The sequence below is a fragment of the Pomacea canaliculata genome, linkage group LG5 (genome assembly GCF_003073045.1).
Source record: "Pomacea canaliculata isolate SZHN2017 linkage group LG5, ASM307304v1, whole genome shotgun sequence".
NCBI classification, from domain to species: Eukaryota; Metazoa; Mollusca; class Gastropoda; order Architaenioglossa; family Ampullariidae; genus Pomacea; species Pomacea canaliculata.
In genome coordinates, this window is record NC_037594.1 from 3,551,088 (window position 1) to 3,572,008 (window position 20,921).

Consider the following 20,921-nt stretch of genomic DNA (forward strand, 5'->3'; position numbering starts at 1 on the left):
TCTTCAAGGCTCTCCTTTCGTCGCAAAGATCAAGGATGTCGTCTGTCACCCAGGGTTGTTTGCGCTTCCTCTGCTTCCCCAGCACTTCGTCTGCAGTAGAGAGTAGCACCTCTTTGATACTTCCAGCAAGGGCGTCTATGTCGCAGTCTATAGTAGCCAGGGCTGCAAATTTGCCCCCACCTGGGCCTGGAAGATCCTCTCTGTGTCCGGATCTTTGAGCTTCTCAAGGTTGAATCGGATGCGAGGGCTCTTATTGTTGTCACGTCTCAACTTCAGTTTCAAGTTGAGGCTAGTGAGGACGAGGTTGTGGTCGCTGCCTATGTCAGCGCCAGGAAAGGACCTCGTTTGTGCTTTGTTGATGCTTGATTTGAAACGCTGAGGCAGCAAGATGAAGTCAATCTGGTTATGGACCAGACCTCCCGGCGAATGCCACGTTACAGTTCTTGACTTCTTGTGCGGGTGGAGGGTATTGGCAATGGTGAGACGGTGACTCTGAGCGAATTCTAGTAGCCGTAGGCCTCTTGCGTTGGTGTTGCCTAGGCCAAACTTGCCGACTGTTCCTGCCCATTGTTGGTAAGCGTCAGGGCCGATCGTAGCATTCCAGTCGCCAAGAACAAGCAAGATGTCTTTCTTCGGAGTTTTCTTGATGATGTTGTCCAGCTCCTCGTAGAATTCCTCAACCTCTTCATCTTCGTGTTCTGATGTTGGGGCGTACACTTGTATAATGGTGATGTTGTGCGGTCGAGCAGAGATTCGGATGGAGATAAGTCTGCTAGAGACTGGAGTGCAGCTGATGACAGTCCCAGCCACCTCCTTCCTGACAATGAAAGCGACACCACGTTCATGCTTGATTTCGTCTCCGCTGAACCAGAGCTTGTGGCCTTCATCTGTAGTTGACTCCCCGAAACCAGTCCATCGACTTCTGCAAGTCCCACTATGTCCCAGCGGTAACGCTGTAACTCGTGTGTGAGTTCTTTCACTTTGCCGCATTGAAAGAGTGTGCGAACATTCCATGTTCCGATAGTAGTCCTTGTGTAGGCAGCTTAAGTGTAGACTTGGGTGTAGACTTGGTTCCAGTATCACACTTGTCGCCCCCTCCCTGGAGACCACCAGAGGGGTGCGCGGTCGTTGGTGATCCGGGCCTCGACCGATCCGGCATGTTGCTTCTATTCTGTTTGCTACCATAGTACTTCAGTGGGCTTTGGCGAACTTGGTGGCGCCCATCTCCTCTCCAAGTATTTGTATTGACGTGCAGAATAACACGTCAGCCCCTCACAGCGTTTGGCCCGCCAGCAGAAGCGGTTACCGGGGTGTAGCCAGGTTAAGGACCTGGAGCCAGCTGTGAGAGTTGATTGCCATGTGAGGACCAGTGCTCCCGTCTGTCCCAAGGGACACTGCTACCGGAAAGTCAAAGGTGCTTCCTCTACATAGACACCCCGGACACTCTCATAAAGGAGAGAAAATGACACATGACAAAATGACGTAAATTAAAGTGACGTCAGAACTAAATGACGGTCCTCCAGCCAAAGGTCAGCGTCTACATGCAATACAAGCACAGTCCGCAGGCCAAAGATCAAACATGTCATATAAGCTGGAATGCATTCTATAGCAAACATAGCTGCACAGAACACATCCAACAGACGACATCAGTCCTATTGAACGACGAATGACCCCAGCACACACAAAAAGTTCACTACAGTCCGCGAAAAAAGGCCTTGCCATCTCCTCCCCCGCCCGCGAACCGGATAAAAATAGCCTGGACTATGACGTCATAGTCGTCTGCTGTCAGCGGCCATTTCTATTACCGTGCGTCCCCAGCGCTGAGAGACAGACACAGAAACACGGCTGACACAAGACAGTGATGAACATGGTGAACGTTTTCATCAAGATATCACTAGAATGGATAAAAGATGCCAGGGAAAATTGTCCACTACAATGCTGACATCTACGACTTTGTGACTTGGTTGTTTACAGGTATTAACCAGAGGTCAGTTACTATTAGCATGCATTCGTGATGTACAGAAAAATATTGCTGATTACAAAAAGAAACTACAGCCAATTTTGCCTTTTGTTTGTCATATTCATGTTTAACACATACACATTAATAAGAATGGTTAATTTTATTTCAGTGACATGGCTTTTGTAAACATTTGTTGACCAATGTAGTCAACATGGCCATGCACACTGACATCACAAATCTCCAGGAGACACGAGATTATAGTCAAGGGATGGTGCTCTCACAAAGGATTCTGGTTTCATCTTACAAACACTTAACAGGGGCTCCTTTGTGCCACACGATAAAGTCAATCATATACTACATCATTCTAGAAGCTCTCTAGCCTATTATCGTAGGTACCGCAAGACGTTCTGAAAGTGAAAATATGTAAAGAAAGCTCACCAAAACTATCCATATAGACATTGGTACAATACGTAGTAGACTATATACATATAACAGTTTCACATCAATATTTACTTTTTATCTATTGTTTGTTTGTGTTTGTGTTTGTTTTTTGTTTTTTTTTTTTGTTTTTGTTTTTGTTTTTTGCATTTGTTTTTAGTGTGCCGACCTTGCTTTCTGACCCAGAGGCTACTTAAATAGTCTCGTTAAATCAGACCTGCTATATGGCAAGGAGAAGCAGGTTCAACTACACACATAGGCTGTTGAGGGAACGTAATGTATTTTATATTATTCAGAAAAGAAAAAAATAACAGATTTTTAAATATAGATTTTGATTAAATAAAGCTTTAGTTACATTAATTTTATTTTTATAATTATTTAAATTTTGTAATACATATTTCAACTTGGTTGTGACACTGAAGTATGAGGTGTTTCTATTTTAGGCCCAGACATACACAGTGGAGATACTGCCTGCAGGTGTCAAGGTCACTTAAACTGAGGCGCTGAGAGGTTTAAGTGCACATGAACTTTTCTTCATTGTGCTTTACGAAATTTATTTCTGTACACTTTGAGTTCGTCAGATATTTTTAAAAAAGTTAGAAATCTGATTTCAATGAATCTTGATAAAGTCAAGGCATTGTGGTCTTAATTTTTCTTTATGTAAATTTCCCTGTTGGAGCCCCACAGCCTGGTCACCGTAGATCGTTAATAGCTTACGTGGCGCCACAGGAAGCTGACTAGACAGAGACACAGGTAAGTCCTTTGAATAAGGTGATGGTGGACTGTGCACATAAGCAGTTTGAACAGTGAAATTGCTAGACTATTTAAGTAAATATACCAAATATACATTGCAACTCCCGTGAAAATATCGTTTCAAATAATGTCTCAAGGTGATTGTGTGCGCGCCTCAAGTGTAACACATCTACGCTATGACTGGAGTCTGCAAGGTAAGTATATTTTCCTTTTAAATTTGCAGTAGCCTCAAAGAAACTGTGCGAAGGAATGAATGCACGAATTCTTGAATAAACATAGTCTCTAGATATTATCTTCCTGCTCCTTTTAAAATAATGTATCTGTGTGTAATCGATTTGAGCATTAATTGGCTGTCTTGTGTCTGTTAAGCTCATCCAATAGTTTAGGTTTGAGGTTAGGCCACAATAAAGGTACAATCATTCCAATGGCTTTAGCTGGCGAAAAGACCCTCGGGTAAATTATCGCAAAAGACAGTCCAATTCCCGATTTAAGAATTAGGTCAATGAATGAAGTTTATTTTTATAGAAAAAAAAAACTATCATAGCGGGAATTCCCGAACTGATAACAATGCAGAAGAAAAACAGGAAAGCAAACAGCAAGCAGTAAAATGGAACAGAGTATGGGCAAACAAAGATGAAAATCACAGACGAGCAAAAGAAAGGGGCTGACAAGCGATAAAATGCTCGTTATTACATTATTGAAGTATAGCTGTGTCCCCTTCTTTCGACAGTCCTGTGTATTTGCGTTAGGAGTTCTTTCCCCTTATTACCACCCTAACAACTAAATATTTTTGTATTTATTATCGTGCTTTGCATCCATTGACAGTTGACACTCACAATCATCAAAAACACTTATAACTGGAAAAGCAAAGCTTAGCACCGTCACTCCTGCAATTTACTATCAGCATCGTCGTTATCATCATCATAGCCATCGTCGTCGTTGCTATCAACAGGTTTCGTTTTGGATAATTGTTGAAGAGATGAAGAGCAAAAAATAACGTCTACTCAGCAACTTCAAACCATGTATGGCAGCAGAAGTCCTGCGTCTATTGCTGGCTCCTTCGAAAAAGTTATTGACGAGGTAATTCGTCTAAGAACGATATTTATTAACAATAATAATGGGCTTTTTTAAATAATTGTTGATCATAACAAGCAGAGATAATAAGTAATTTATCAACCATTAAGATTTCTAAGGTATGACGGTAGAGTAAGCAATCATATAAAACTAGGTAGTGTAGTAATGTAGAATGAATAGTGAGCGATAATGTTTGTAATATAAGGCAACATTAGAGGAGAAATCCTTCCATAATCTTGTCGATTAACTGATGCAAACTTTCGGACTTTTTTCACATGATCTTGCATTTTGTTTCCAGCTTACAAACAAATGAAAACATTTTGATAAATGTACAGGAAATCCTTGCAAATAACCGGCCTGATTCAAGATCGTCAGGACTAAGCAGTGTTTCTGGACCCGAGGACAGCACCACGTACAATGTAGTTAGGAGCGAGGACAACTTTCTGTTGACGTCACGACATAATCACGTGGTTGTAAATGAAAACTCTTCCACAGATAGGAATATTCGTGAGTGTGAGCTGCCATCTCCTCTCATGTTTACAACACTGCCCCCTCCTGGGGTTCTAGTTTCCAGAAATCAGCCACCATTTGTCATTCCAGATTCTTCATTCTTGCGAAATGCAAATCCACCATCATTTCCCAATCTCTACAGCTTACCATCGGCAAGAAGTTTTAATTTAGGGCAGCAAATACCTTCAACTGGCCACTACCAAACAGCGAGATCTGAAGAAAAAAATCCTTTGTTACCTGAACATCAGAATCAAGAATCAGCACAGTTCAAAAATGACCAAAAGGCAGCAGCAGGAGAACAGCGCCCTTATGTCAGTCCACCAAAACATGGTTTTGGAAATTCAGAACAAACACCTCCAATCCATTTTGGATTCCCAGTCACTCACCACAGTCTACCAACTCATCATGACCCAAGTCCTTTACACAATGTATTCTATGTACCACAGTTTGGCTCCCAGTGGATTCCGACCTCACAAGCTCAAGGACCATATACCTCGTCTTTTCGCTACGAACCTCCGCAGAATATACAACACAGCTCTTCTGGGTGTCAACCATTATATCCTCCTTGTGGAAGCCAGCCATTTGCGTACCCTATTCACAATCCACACATGATGTGTACCATTCCTGGTGCAGGCAACCCTCTAATAAGTGGTGAGCTTAGATACATTTTCTGTCACTGAGTTAGGTATTTGAAATGATGAACTGCTTTTTGAATTTCGTAAACCATTTTAAACATTTATATTAATGATCAAGCATTCTTACAGTAATTGAAAATTCATTAACATTCAGTTTTGCTTTAAGCATATTATTGTTACTCTCCATTAATCAATAAGCAGATGTCGAACAGACTCGTCATTCCAAATAAGATTTTATACTTTTGAGTGAGACACTTCATATCATTGTGGTTAGTTTCTTTCCTTAGATATTAAAAACATCTATTTCCAGTGATTTTCTCTGACCACTCGCATTGTGCTCTAAACTTTCACAATCCCTCTACCTCTCTGCTGAAGATATTCATATTCGACTTTTCAGCTTTTACATCATCGATGTTCTTTAAAATATAGAAGCATTAAACAAATTAATTTGTTCTAAAAAATATGCTCTAAATATATTAAAACTGAATGGTGGACTTAAAGACGGAAGATAAGAGGGAAAGCTATCAAGATATAAAAGTTTCTTCCTCAGAAAATTTGCCAGAATTGTTAATATCGTTGCAGAAGCTGCTTCAAGAGAGGCACAGCAAAAACATCAAGGTATAATAAATAACTATAAAGAAATTTGAAACACAATTTTATTTGAAATATGGTATCACAAAAGAGTAAAATATTTTTTCCTTAGGTCTCAGGATTTTCTCTGAGTGCCCCTTACACTTTATGGTATATGTACTACAGAAAATACCGAGACCTCAGGAAAAAAATTACCTTTTCAGCATATGTCAAATTAAAATATAAAAATTGTTTGCTTATTTTTTTAACTCGTTTACGAGTAGGTCAATTTTGGCAGGCCCGAGCATCTAAGAACACATCACTCTATGCGTAAATGAATGAATCCATAAGGTAGGCAAGAACTGGAACCTTTAGGAGTTGTTCCACTACAGATTACTTTCCTTTAAAGGCTGAAAAAGTCAACCAATCAGGTATTTCGTTATGTTTGAAAGTAGGCAAAGATTGTGTTCAAGCGCCATGTTAAAGTCGGTAACCGGTTACTCAATTCAACATGGAGTTGTACTCAAACAACTGATAATAATAAGAAAACAGTAAGTAATATTTAAATTCTAATGTATATTCTAATACAATATGTGTTTGTTTGGTACTTTATGTTTGTTTATATCATGTAAAAAAAAGTTAAATTTGTAACGGTTGACCTACTTCCCGATTAGTGAATTCTCTGTCGCATACAGTTACAATCTTTCATTTGATTTAACTACCAGTAAACCAAACCTATTCTTAAAATTTACACTACGTAAAATGCTCTTTAAAATGGAGTATCACCGATAATTGTCAACGTTGTAGGCTAATAGATATACATTTTGTTTTTAAATACCGGTCGAAATTTTACTCGCTGGCATTCAGCGCTTCGTCCTCTAGTAGCAACGCGCACTTCTCCCTACTTAGCACATGAGTTAAATTTAAAACTTATTTTAGTCTTTTTTAATTTAGGTATCAATTTCGTTGGTTGGTTTTTATTTGAAATATATATTCCATTTTTAAATTCAATATGCAATTTATACAAATTATGAATATTAGATCTAAAGGGTAATTGGAAGAAAACATAATTTTCTTATTCTTCTTCTATTTTTTTTCCATTCGATTCTTTGTGTCGTCTGCATTAAGTAACTTCTACTCTAGGACTCGCAAGATATGATTATCTCCCCTAGTTTGGTTTGTAAGTTCTCACGTAAAATATTTTTAAAATTAAATTAATATATTTTACTGCTATTGGACTGCTGGAAATGATCTAATATTGCATTGTAACTGGAAATAAGTAGACAATTTAAAACCTCTAGGACAATGGGAAATGAGTGAAAAGTCTATAACTAATTCCCAACTAGACAGAGTTAAATAAAAGTGAGTAAAAGGAGCCAAGCCTAAGAGGTCGATAGGTAACATGTAGTCTCCTTCTCAACGTCCGGTCCATGGGCATTTGCAGTCCATGGTGTAGTATCTGTGAACTGAAAGTATTTATACTTCAAAGGTATCGTGGAACTTTAGCCCATAGCAAATAGTCATCTGTAGATTCCTGCTTTAAAAATTCTGTTGTCAAAAGTAAAGAGATGAGACGGAACGACGATTGACCACGATGCATCTCTCATTTTTTTTAAAATCTTCTATTTCAAAGCTTCATTATACTTCTTTCCCCGAACTTATATTGTTTTTTATGTTGAATGCTTTATTGATGTCGAATTAAGGTGTAGTTTTATTCTATTTTTGATACTTCAATGAAGGTTTTCAGCAAGGGTTGGTGGCTAGTACTGAATGTTCATCAGGAAGAGTAGAGGATACAGAGCCACTGTCAAAAACCATACAGATACTAGGCGTTGAAGACTCAAGGACAGCATCCAAATGCAAATACTACTTTGAAAACCCCGAAAAAGGCGGCGGAGAAATACAGGAGGCCAAGTGGGACAGCATTGATCGCATCTGCTATATCACCTTTTCCGACATGACAGGTAGGTTTACAGTACATTTAACTATTTACAAAGATATTAGTCCCTTGATAGAATATGTGACTGTGTGTGTGTGTAGGGAGTGGGGTGGTGGATGGGTTGGATGGCAGATTATAGAAATCTTTGAAATGAAATATAACTCTCCATGTGTGTGTATATATATATATCTTGCTGAATTTGGGGATTAAAAAAATACCTTGTGAAAGCATGACAATTTTAAGCAAATTTAAAATCAACAATAAGTTGTTGCATAACCAGACTATAAAAGGCATATAGAGTTGTTCAATTTTGAAATGTTCTAGATTAGCTACTTATCGTTCTTATTTCTGAACGAGATATCTTACAGAAAGCTGTTGATAATGAAAAAGTATTTTTTTATAACAGGTGAAAACAACGTTTTTCTAATATTTAAATGAGTAAAGCAAATATCAAAGGAATAAATAATTAATGATATCCTCAGTTACAGTCTCTTTGGTTTATCTGCGTCCTTCTGAGCTATCTTTGGAGTCCAACTGTTAATTTATCATTTTCATTTATATAATTAAAAAAAAAAGAAAACCAACCCTTACCTCATTAGTCCTTTTAGAAATTTAGCTGTTAGTTGGTGTTTTAGAAAGTTTGCTAGAACGGACGAGTCTTAAAGAGTCCTTGTGCATCGAGTATTAATTTTTCTGTACCATGAATTTTATAGTTAAAAAGTATTTTTCCTCATCAGTTGCGAAACGAGCTGCTACGTCTCTTCACAAAATTAATGATCTTCAGCTGGAGACCAGCCTCGTTCCAAGGGGCATCCCTATCTCTTCGGGCATGCGCACTGTTAAGATCATCGGAGGAGATGTCCAATATCCAGACACTTACAAACTATATTTTGAAAACCCCCAAAATGGAGGTGGGCCCATCAGTTCTATGCGAGCAATGAAAGAGGCGCGAATGTTTTTGATAACATTTGCAGATACCGCAGGTAAATGAACATTTTTAAAGCTGACTAAACGTTCGAAAAAGCTAATTAATTTTGAATATGTTTTATTTACTACAAGAGATTATTATCCGAAAAAAACAATTTGATGTGTTAGCGAATTATTGGCATTAAGAAAAAAGTCAAGATCTTGTTTTCCCGGACCGCACAAAAATAAACTTACTGATTGTATAAAAGCTTTTTAGCAAAGAGCTAAGCTGTCGCCTTGGATGCTTCCTACAGTGAAATCGGCAGTTAGAATTTGGGTTAATCTACTTGTGCAGGTCTTTATGTGAAAAATTCCAACATAAACTGTTTTTTGACTATTAACAACACTATTTTCTGTGAACATCCCGGCAATTGCTAGCCTTTAATTATGAAAATCCTCAATAGATTGTGTAAACAAGTATGGCGTCGATTTTAAATGGTTCTTAGAAAATACATCCACATACACTCTTGTCCGCGCGGACTCCACTAAAATTGTCAGCGCTCTCTTCGTTAAGAATATTAGCATTTCCATCAAATCTTGATATACTGCTATTCTTTCACAGTATTACCGGTATCACATTTATCTGACTAAAGTTAGTGTAATTAATGTTTAGGCATAGAACGAAGAAACGGGACAGGTTGATACAGACACGTATATATAAACCAGCAAAGAGCGATAAAATGAGTATTTAAATGCTGTTGTAAAGGTATATTCCTTATATTTAACTTTTACTTAAGACTGTTCATTCTTGTGTTAGGATACAATGCTTATTTGACACCAACGGGAGCGGGTTTTTTTTTCTATTAAAGAATCAGCACGTGGCATAGCTGTCTTTAATTTTACCACAAATTTTTAAACCAGTTTTGAAGTGTAAGTCTAATTTTAAGTATGTTGAATTTTTCAGTGGCAGAAAAAGTGTGCAGTCAAAAGCACATCATTCAAGGACACTTACTAGCAGCAAAGCCATTAAGAGGGCAACAACTGATAGATGTAAGATGTGACCCTGAACATGTCGGAAACTCTTGGACAACAGTGGAAGTGATTGTTGGACAGAAGCTAAAAAATGAGATGTTTTATCGACGGCACTTTGAAACATGTACACACTCTGGGCTGGTAGAAGAAATAATTTTGAAAAGAAATGAAGGGAAAATACTTGTTACATTCAACAACTTCGAAGGTATTTTTTACATCTTACCACTTCTATCCTGCAAACAGTTCTTTATGTTTACAGATGCACGTTTTATCTACTTAATGCTTCTGCATGCCAGTACAATAAAAATAATCACGAAGACTAATTGAGAAAAGTTAATTTGAAAGCACGCTTGTGCTCGTGTTTCCGGTACATGATATATCTTTCTGCTTTTTTTAAAATTGTTAAATAGTGATAAAAAGACTTTTCAATTTTTCTTATGGAGAAATATTTTAAAATGCCGCACAAATATCCCTGGAAGGCTAAATACAGTCTTCAAAAAAATTGTTTAATAACATGAGCGCGCACTAACCATTACATTTTACTGTCAGCTGCTCATCAGGTTTCAAGTTGTAGACACACGATTGATGGAAAAGAAGTCCAGCTGAGTGTCATGAAGACATCGCCATTTTACTCTGAAAAACTTTTATTCCGGAATGTCCCTGAAACTGCAACAAAAGAACTTTTAATCAATTACATGGAAAATGTTAGTGGCCAGGATATTAAAAGCACTAACCACAGTGATAAACCCGGGGATCTCCTTGTCATCTTTCAAGAGAAAATCGGCGAGTATTATGTTTAGAAAAATGCTAAAAAATGTTTAATGGTTTAATTATGAGGATCAAAAGGTCCGATTGCTGAATGCCTAAATTTTTCTTCTATTCCATCCACGCTCTTTCTTTATATCGTGTTTCACTCATATTTTCCAGCTCTTTCTCTCTTTCATTTGTATCAGAGACTGTATCTGTAATTGGTATGAGCGTGAGTTGTTACGCTGCCATGTGTGTATTTGTTGCATAACTAAAAAATCAAATATGATTCTTTCTGTTACTGTTCTTTACTTCCAAGTTTAATAGAAATAATATAAAGTATAATCTGCGGTACTTAATTGGTTCACTGTTTTCTTTATTGAGAATTTACTAATAAAATAAGAGTTATATGTTGCGTGTTAACGAAAGAAACTTGTTTTCAATCATTCTGTTTATTGTAATTTATGATGGTGTAATCATTGCAGATTTTCAAAAAATAAGACAGAAATGCCAAGCAAAGCTGCTTTGTGGAGACAGGCTGGAGGTTTGTAGGGTTCCTGTGTCTAGCTGTGTTCTCGTGGAGAACCTCAATCCTATGACATCAGATGATGAAGTCGCACATTACTTTGAATCACAGCAAAGAGGAGGCACAGTACTCAGTGTGCAACGAGAGGAAAATCACAATGTATTGGTCTTCTTTAAAGATCCTGAAGGCAAATAATGTTTACTTTATCTTCGTTCTAATAGGATGTTCATGATAACTACTTTTCTCTCTTCCTTTTTTCATTAAAAAGTGCAAATGATTAAATGTATCGCCACTTTCTAGTCACTTTGACTCACGAATAAGCAAAAGGACATTCTGTCATATTCTTAAAGTTATAAGCTTCTTTGAAATGAGGTCCCATGTCATTTCGTATTATGCACTACTCAAATTTTTACACTTTTTAAAAATTATAATGGACAACTAACTAGTTTCAAAATTATTGGTATTTGAAAAATCGCGAAATATATTCACTCCTCTGCTATATATAAAACAATACTGACATTATCGGAACATCTATCACATTGAAAGAACGGATCTATAAAATGTATAAAGTGGTAATTTACATGCTTAGCGGATGGTTTTCACGGTACCATAATCCTGATACAACCAGCACCTCATTCTGCAACCACTAATAGAAGTGTCTTCATTCTTTACCCAGTCGCTGAACGCGTTGCCATGATGAAACACCGACTTGGGGGACGAGAACTCGGGACCAGGCTTTACATAGAATGCCTTGGACTTTCCATCGACAGAGAAGACCCTTCTAGCTTTGTACTTCCAGAGCCACTGGAACTGTCTGTGAACACCAACATCAAAGTGTCATTCCTCCGCCATAGCCCTGAAATGCTTCAGACTTTCAATGAAAGTTTGTTGCAGGTTTATGCGCGTGCGAGAATTGTGAAAGACTCTCTAAAAGTTGAGTGCACCCTCAAAGATTCAGTACATGATGCTCCTCGCTTAGCAGGCGCCTGGAGAGATAAAGCATACAAGCAATTAGAGAACTGCTTTGATTCTGTGAGACTTGACCGACAGGAAGTATTGCCAGAAGTATGGCCTGATGTGCTGAAAGCTGTACAAAAGTGTGAAATCAGCAGTAAAAATTTGCTCTTAACTCTTGCAGAGGAGCATGCCTTTGTGATTTTGGGAAGAAAGAAATCAGATGGAGATACATTTGCTAAGATCAAGCGCATTGTTGAGGACACAGAAAAAGAACTTGCTTTCGAAAAAAGTGAATTGCATGAGGTAGTGGAGCTTAAAAGGCATGAACGTCATCTTTTGGACATGTCGAGTTTATTTGCCAACACAGAAGAAAAGTATAACAGGCTCAGTGTTAGAGAAGAAAATGGACAGGTTGTTTTTCGTGGTCAGGTGAAGGACGTGAGGAATGCGCAGCTAAAGATGTTACAAATGTTTCGCTCGGCTCCGTCGATGACATTAACGAATGTATCCCACGGTAAAAGAAGTCTTCTGGCCAATGAGAGCGTTCATAACTTCATACGCCCAAAACTGGCATCACTGAGGCTCACTGTCACTTGGGATTGCCAAAATGAAGGCCTTGTTACATTCTTCTGCCTGGAGAAATCACATCTCTATCAAGCTGTTGAGATCATTCACTCGTCACTACAAGAAAAAGTCTTGTCTTTAGATGAAACGTCTTCCTGGGTAACGGCTTCACCGAACTGGAAAAAGTTGAAAGACTATCTTATTAAAAGCAACCAGGGCACTTTAATGATTGAAACCAAGCCAAAGGGTATTCTGATCACTGCTATCAGTGAGATTATGTCCGAAGTTAAAAATATTATTCAGAATTTCGTTTCAGAAAATGCAATCTACTCCACTGTTTTCCGCTTTTCTCCTAGTCGGCAGAAGTTCTTAGCACTCTTTTGGGAGAAACGACTTGAAAGTATAAAGGAGTCGTTATCCGACTACAATGTGGACATCCGACTATGCAATAAAGAAAGAAGTATACACGTTAAAGGAACAAAACAAGGTGTGGAACTTTCTAGAGAGCAACTGGAAAGCCTAGAGAAGGAGATTAAGTGTACTGAAGTAGACGTCAATGTGCACGAATTCATCAAGCAGCTAGAGGATTTGAATCTGAGGGACCTAGACAGCTTTGCAAAATCACACCACTGTGTGGTTGCATTGAGTCTAGAAAAAAATGGCATGCAGGTAAGAGCTAGCTTAGGGAAGTATCACTTAAGAAAACACTGAAATTTGAAAATAAGTATAAAGACGTCGCATTTTAAGGTAATATTTTTGTGTATTTCGTTGTACTATTAAACCATTAAATATTATTATATTCCGCCATTATTTTGATAATATTTCCCTCTTATTGTAAATTTAAACTAGATGGCAGCAGAAACGTCCTTGTTTTCTTGACTAATATTATAGTAAGGTGGAGTATATTTTGTTCACGTCACTGTTGTCAAGATATTTCTTAAGGTTGTCATTTAATTTTTATAAAATTTTGCATATTTACGATTTACATTGCATTGTTTTAACTGAACCTGGGACTTGTAGGTACATAGAAAACTTGTTTTACACAGAAAAGACATTAGGTGATTAATGGTGTGCTTGGAAATTTTTTCCTAATGTGTCAGTCAGTTTGATAATTGTTCATTTCATTACAAAACATGTGCCCATTTCGTTTGCAAAATATAGCAAGGGTATAAATATTACTGCCCAGATGCGTCTGATAAGCATTTACCTGGTGTAATTCGTGTTTTGTATAGCCTACGTCGCTAAATTACACATAAAAAACTCTTATGCAGCATTCTAGTGTGAATTTCTTTAAAGAGATATGGCAAGTGCTTCTTTAGTCAACGTTTTTAAAAAATGATAATATTTAGAGGTTTTGTCGTAAAATTGAAGATAAACACAGGTGAATATCGTTTTGCATGTTACGTGCACACCTTAAGAAAATGTATTTTCCGTCAACTGTCTTGGAAACTTCTAAACTAAAAGGTGAAAGGCGCTCTTTATCATTAAAATCCAACTTAAACGGTTTGCGTTTTTTTTTTTCATGTATCAGTAGATACAGGCGATATAAAACTAACCTGTAAATTTGAGCCTCCTTTAGCACGAGAAATGCAGATTTACGTCCGAATAACCCGAACTGTCAGTCTGATTGGTGTTGATGGCTGGCAATATTGTGAATGCTGCACCAACTTGGCATAGTACACTGTTAGCGTGACGTAGTACACTGTTAGCGTGACGTAGTACACTGTTAGCGGCGCTCACTTATGGCAGGTGCAAATCGCATACTTTGATAGCGGATAATTAATTAACAGATCGGTTTTGGAGGCTGAAATTTACACGTTACGTTTATATCGCCTGTATCTACCGATATCTATAAAAGATGCAAACCATTGAGTTTGGTCTTTATGGCCTATGTAAACTGTGGGATTGAGGGTGACACGCTCGAGTGGGAGCTATAATTATGCGTGGTCAACCTGTTCATTTGTTCTTGAATGCCTGGATTATTCTTTTGGTGTCTGCAAGTAGAGTCCACGTGCCTCATCTGCAGAGCAGAAATGGTATTATAAGGGATTTGTACATATTGTACTTTGTAGTAAACCTGATGTTGTTGACCATTAACTTTGCTGTTTTCAATGCTGGTCTCCATTCCATATATGTACATTTGAAGTGTCTGTCAGTCTTGAGGTCTTGCAGTTCTTTGTTAGTGTCTGTTAACAGATCAATGTCGTCTGAAAAGCGTAGGTTGCATTTAGTGTAGGGTATTACCAATGATGTTCTCCAAAAACAGCACAAGTGATAGGATTCATCCATTATGTACGCCGACTGTGGTGGAAAAGTAAACTTCTATTTTGTTGTCCAGCAGTACTGCGCTCGTTGAGCTATTGTACAGCGCTTTGATGACTTGACTGAGACCTTCGATTATTATTTCTTTGCATCACATGCCATACTCTGTCAAATGCATTCTTAAAGTCTGTGAAGTTGTGATAAAGGACCCGAGGTTGCTGAAGGTGCTTCTGTAGAAGGATGCTACAGTTTAATATATGTTCATGTCTGCTCCTACCTGGTCTTAAGCCAGCCTGTAGCATAGTACAGCTATTTCGACCTCTTCTCCTAGGTCTGGTAGGTCTGCAGGTTCACTGTTTCTAATGTCGTTGTTTTGAAGGATGTTAGTGTCTCTGTTCAGCTGGAAGTTGTGCAGATTTGTACAGTAGTCAAGCCATCGGTTGAGTACAGCATTGCTTTCTGTGAGAAGGTGGCCATTGCTGTCTTTGATTATTGAGGTCTTGTACTGATCTGATATCTTAATCATTAGAGGAGCAATTAGCTTAAGTGGTTGACTGTCTCTATCATAGGGCATAGAAAAGGAAAATGTCATGTTATAAAGATTAACCTTTAACACATCAACAAGTAGGAACCTTAGGTTTTTTTTCTGTCGTAACATTCCCTCCTCTATGTTTCGGCATTGGCCTTAGATTTCTCCCTGTCTGACTTCAACCCTTCCTTGATTGTGCAATTCTCTTCTTTGTATTTTGAAGACGTTTCTCATTTGCTTTTCTTTCTTTAAGGTCCTCCCTTGGTTGGAGAGATCTAGGATGTCATTTATGTCTAATGGTTGGTTCTTATTCCTTTGACGCTTTAAAACGTCCTGGGCTGTTGACAGCAGCGCCTCTTTAATGTTTGCGGAGAGGGTGTCTACATCACAGTCCATCAGGCTCAGTGCGGCGACTTTTCCTCCTACAGTGGCCTTGAAGACTTCTGCAACTTTTGGGTCTTCAAATTACACCATATTAAAGTGAATTCGAGGAGTGTGTGTGTGTGAGAGAGAGAGAGTCGCTTCGCCCTCAGCTTCGTTAGAACGAGGTCTTGGTCGCTACCTATGTCAGCGCCTGGGTACGTCCTTGTCTTGGCCTTGTTGATGCAGGATTTAAAGTCTCGGTAGCAGGATGAAGTCGATTTGGGTATGGTCCAGTCTGTTTGGTGAGTGTCACGTGGCTATCCTTCATTTCTTGTGGGGGTGTAAGGTGTTGCTTTAAGGGAATCTCTGGCTCTGCGCAACTTCTACGAGTCTGATTGTCGTTGGTTTCACCAAGGCCAAATTTATCTACCGTTCCTGCCCATTGCTGATAGATGTCTGGGTCGACCTTGGCGTTCCAGTCACCGAGTACAGGAGAGAAATGGCACGCTTGACGGACACCAACTGTTTTATGAATGAACTCTCCTAATTGATTGTTGAAAATCACTGTACAGTTTGTTTTTTAGTTTAGCATCTCAACATTTGAGAGTCTTATTACATAAACTAGACCACTTTATGTTGTTAAGCCCAGAAAAAAAATCGTGTGGATTTGTACATGAGGATTTGTAAGGTCAGGTAAATGTAGCATGAACTATTTTATCGAGATATTTTAGAACGCAGCATTTCATTAAAATGACAATTCTTTTTTCCTTAGTTACTCTGAATACAGAGATTTTCTATGTTACCAAAAATGTTAGTCTAAAACTATTGTTGATTTTTTCAGGCGCCATTGGACGCATCTTCTGCCGCTACTTACCACGGTAACCAATTATCATCATGTGCGGGTCGCACTTATTTAGGGTCAGGGTGGTGATGATCTGTGCAGCGAAGATGAGTTTAATGAATGCCTTTGGCTATTAATATATTTGGGTTTGAAACTTGTTTAATAATTATTGTGTATCACATTTGTCTCTTTCAGCGAAACCTCGAACATTTCCAACAAGTCTTGAGGAACTCTGTATGTTATACAAGAGGAAAAGAGGATCAGTCCCGGAAGAGCTAAAACTCTATATCTTTACAGATAACAAAATGAATAGACAAAATTTTCTGAAAGCACATGGGATTTTTTTGGACTACATTAGAGAGCACAATGAAGAAAATCGAGTCTTTTTAGAGGTAATTTTTACATAAGTTGCTATTGTTGTTGTTTTTGTTATTATTATTAAAGTAAGTAGACTGCTTAAACAAATATTAAGGGCAGTTGTATAATCAGTGCCAATAAACAAACGGATAATAACACTGAATCAAAGAACCTCTTTGTTTTTAAATGAAACAGGCAATTTTATTGAAAAAAGATCATTTTAGCAAGAAGAATTTGAGCGTAGACTGACATAATACATCTTTTGAAAATTGAGAAAGGTGATATTGGAGTAACATCAGGGTCCGGTGCGGGAGTGAAAAGAAAAAAAAGTGGTTTTATCATCTTCTACAAAACTGGAAATTGTTGAACGTGCCGAAAAGGGGAAATCAGTTGCTAAGCTTTTATTGAAATATAACATCGGAAATGTAGGATGATGTCCATCCGATTGTAAAATCATTTGCCCCTTAGCGCTTAATTATAGTGGTCTTAGTGCTATATTTCAGTGAGTGACAATACTCTCTAACGGTTTCTTCAGTTCATTTGAGTTACTGTAATTAGAGAATTTAATAATAATCTTATTCTTATATTCTGGAGAATGCTTCACTTAGGTTCTACATACCTTGAGCTCTTCACCAAGACTGCATGAGTACGGGTGGTGAATGGTTTATTCTCTGCTGGTGATTCCGGCCACATACCGGGCCTTTCTACACTCGATCTATCAGCTTCTTTTTTACACTCTGGACGATCATGTTTTCCTCCAGAGTCTTCATACAACTTTTGGCTTCTCTGAAACTGTATGGATGGTTAGACATGTCTCCCACACATCCACCACGCAAAACCGCTAGACCTGTCGTACCGGGGAGCGCGCCTCCAATACAGAATAGAAGGAAAGAAAGAGAGAATAAGAACTCCCTATTAGTCATAAATGTCTTCCTTTTCCGATATACTTGGAACTACAAGACCTTGTTATATTGCACAGACAGCGGATAGATTAGGGCGAGAAGAGAGCGAATAAATAAGACAGGACAATAATTTGTAACCCGACAACTGTTCTTCCTGGGGGCTTGGTGACAGATGTACCGCCCCCTCCCCTATCCCATGACAGAGGCTGTGCTGGAGGGACGATGCCAATTTTTGAATGGTGCAAACGCTAAACGCACTCGAGGAATACTGGAAAATAGGACTCTCACACACACACATTTGTTCCAGGCTCACTAACTGTTAGCAGCTTTAAATTTTTGTCTTTCATTTTGTTTTCCTTTCTTAGCTGGCACCCGAGGTACCAGTCATACTGGAGACACGACGGGAGGAAGGATTTTCGAACTTATTCCTGCAGAAATTGAACAGGCTTACATCGGTCTACCACTCCACTCCATGTTAGTCACCCATTTATTTTTTAATGTATGTTAAATGGTAAAAATACACGAATTTTGTTTTAGCCATTAAGAAATTGTTTGTGAAAAACTGATTACTTTTACAACGTGCAAATCATGGAAAAACAACTCGTCCTATAAAAACAATTAAAACAGGAATCTAGAAAACCTCTCCCTTAACCTACTCTTTTCAAAAATAATTATTCAATCGATATAGAGAGAGCTGGAGGAAGAAAGTATCGAGTTACAGAAAGGTTTATCCTGTGTATTCTTGATCTCTTCTTTGTAATTACTTCTCGATGACATAACGGCAGCTCTAAACTGTACACCTTGGGCGATGAAAGCCATTGGTCTGTAGATGTCTGACGAACGAGTGGGAGAAACTGCCCACGTGAGCCCTGGCGTTGGTACTATTGCTAGAGATCGTAGACGTTAAAAGATAAAAATCAAGAAACTGATTTGAAGAAGGGTGTTTTACTAGTAAACTGATTAAAGCTAATGTTTTAATTTACAGTGTCGTCACTGAGAGGCTCGCGAGCGCTTGCAAGAAGCTGCAACTGGGATGAGATGGCAGGGTGACAAATGCCAGAGCCTCACACTCGACGTCCCTGGCAATATATTTTGAATACCAAAGCTGTCTTGTGTGTGCTACATGTGACTGTAGCCCTTTTTTATTTGCCAGTTTCTTGTGTGCTTTTTTTCAATCTCTCGCTTCCCAGAAGGTTAATTGAAACTTTTCCGGGGCTCCAGACTGTGCACATAAGCTAAAAGAAACGGAATTCGAAGACATTAGTTAACCCTATGACACAACACTACAAAATAGACATCTTGGAGGCAGTTTGGTTTACATCAGTGTAGATGGTCTGACGAAGATTACTTGGACAGCAGCTAATGCCATATTTATGTGATCGTGCTGTTTTCTTTTTTTTTTTTTTAAATAATGCTGAAATATTTATCACACTTCTTTTTGCCTGATAGCTCATATAAGGCAATAATCTCTTGCAATACATGTATTTAGTTTGTTCTTATCCTAAAAAGTATTTTTCCCATACACTCTGCATTTTGGAATAGCTTTCCTCTTGTCCTGTTTTACGCTTGTTTTTGCTTGTGTGGGTCACTAAGCCTGCTGAGCAACTTGTTCATGGGATATTTAATGCTGCATAGTTATAGTTATATTTACATTATATGTTTGTAGTATTAGTGTAAAGTTTATGGCACAATATATTTTAATGCACATGTCGAGGTTTATATATTAATATCTTATCATAGAATAATTTGTGTGTATTTTATTTACATTATTAAATGTACACTTTTGTGGACAGTTCAATTTTGTTCCTGCTGCTTAATCTCCTGTAGTAAATAATCTTTATAGGATTGGGATTTTAGGTATTACAAATACGTTCTTTTTTGATTTGCATCATTTGTGTATGTTAATTAAAAAATATTGTGTCTAAACTTGTCGTCTGTTTGTATAATAGGTAAGAGCTGGAATATCTGATTGTTTTATGTTCATGCTCATCCCATGACAGGTACACGGTAATAAACAGCATTTCCATTTGATTTTCCTGCGGAGATCGAGACTGGTGGCTGTAGTAAATCTGTAGTAAAACTGGTGGGATACCTTGATTAATTCTTTGGTTACTAGGTTAAGAGGCGGCTAGATCCCCTTATACGCATGAATCTACCCTTTTTTCAAATATTTATCAAAAAATAACTAAACAAGATAGAAAAACAATGCAAATTGATAATGACGCATCAAAATGTGTAAAAATAGACCAGTCTTACCTGAATCTTGCTTGAGAACTCACTGTTATGATAATCCAACCAGAATTGGGTATATGAAGTGGAGTTTTGAAAAAGATTTTTACACACATGTTTACACAGGTTATGACATCCAAAAACAAGGTAGACCTCCAGGAAGCAGACTTTGATGTTTTACAATTAAGAAGACATAAAATCACATTGTTCTTGTCCATAGAAATTCACATCTGTTGCATTAAGAAGGTGCCAGAATCATAAAAACCTATGGTTGTAGAATTCCGGTCAGAGTCGTGATGCAAAAGCTATCACCATCAGACCCTGCAAAAGTCTTGTAATCACAAAAAGTTAACAAAAAAGGGTTATGTAAAGATCATGAATAGGATTTCATATATTTATTTATATATATATTAGTATTATTTTGAATATACAGATTGTTTACCCGGTGTGTACATAGTCTGGAATGCCTGGTACATGATTATTAAGAGTTGTGTGGTTATGTTTATGCTTTTTCTATACAATATATAAAAAACTATATATTTCACTTTTGGTTACTTTGAGCAGATGTGAAGTGATCACATTTTACTGATATGTCATGACTAGTGATGCGAAGTGGGCGTGGCACTCTTGTATTCTACATTCCGACAATAATAAATCCCTTTTTATGCATGAGGTAGTACATTTAAAACATAATTATGCATTGTGTAACATTTACATTATCAAGGTATGGAAAACATAATAGTAGGCTACTTTCTGGTAGATGCATAGTGATCATTATCACATTTTATTGCTGGCATACCTAGGAATAATAAAAAAACTGATCGTAA

General features: G+C 37.9%; 1 protein-coding gene across 8 annotated transcripts; it reads left to right on the forward strand.

Annotated features, from left to right (window-relative positions):
* Positions 1-1,796: 1,796 nt before the first annotated feature.
* LOC112564359 lies at positions 1,797-20,914 on the forward strand. 8 transcript variants are annotated; one of them, XM_025239114.1, is made up of 17 exons: positions 1,797-1,987; positions 2,559-2,671; positions 2,842-3,151; positions 3,289-3,345; positions 4,104-4,231; positions 4,561-5,386; positions 5,953-5,988; positions 7,680-7,904; positions 8,617-8,862; positions 9,750-10,022; positions 10,367-10,600; positions 11,050-11,277; positions 11,767-13,280; positions 16,607-16,643; positions 16,802-16,998; positions 18,231-18,339; positions 18,851-20,914. In XM_025239114.1, the coding sequence occupies exons 5-17, from the start codon at positions 4,172-4,174 to the stop codon at positions 18,913-18,915; spliced, it is 4,050 nt and encodes a 1,349-aa protein (XP_025094899.1). In that variant the 5' UTR covers positions 1,797-1,987; positions 2,559-2,671; positions 2,842-3,151; positions 3,289-3,345; positions 4,104-4,171; the 3' UTR covers positions 18,916-20,914. The 8 variants fall into 8 exon arrangements, 7 of the variants coding, with proteins under 7 accessions (XP_025094899.1, XP_025094898.1, XP_025094900.1 ...); XM_025239113.1 differs by having other exon boundaries at positions 1,797-1,974; positions 2,130-3,151; XM_025239115.1 differs by having other exon boundaries at positions 1,797-1,974; positions 2,559-3,151.
* Positions 20,915-20,921: the final 7 nt, after the last annotated feature.

Excerpts from the sequence above, each read along its gene's own strand:
- LOC112564359 (XM_025239112.1), top strand. The coding sequence starts at position 4,172 with ATGTATGGCAGCAGAAGTCCTGCGTCTATTGCTGGCTCCTTCGAAAAA. Across the intron at positions 10,023-10,366 it reads TACATTCAACAACTTCGAAG|CTGCTCATCAGGTTTCAAGT; the intron begins GTATTTTTTACA and ends TTTTACTGTCAG. Across the intron at positions 18,340-18,850 it reads GGTCTACCACTCCACTCCAT|TGTCGTCACTGAGAGGCTCG; the intron begins GTTAGTCACCCA and ends TTTAATTTACAG.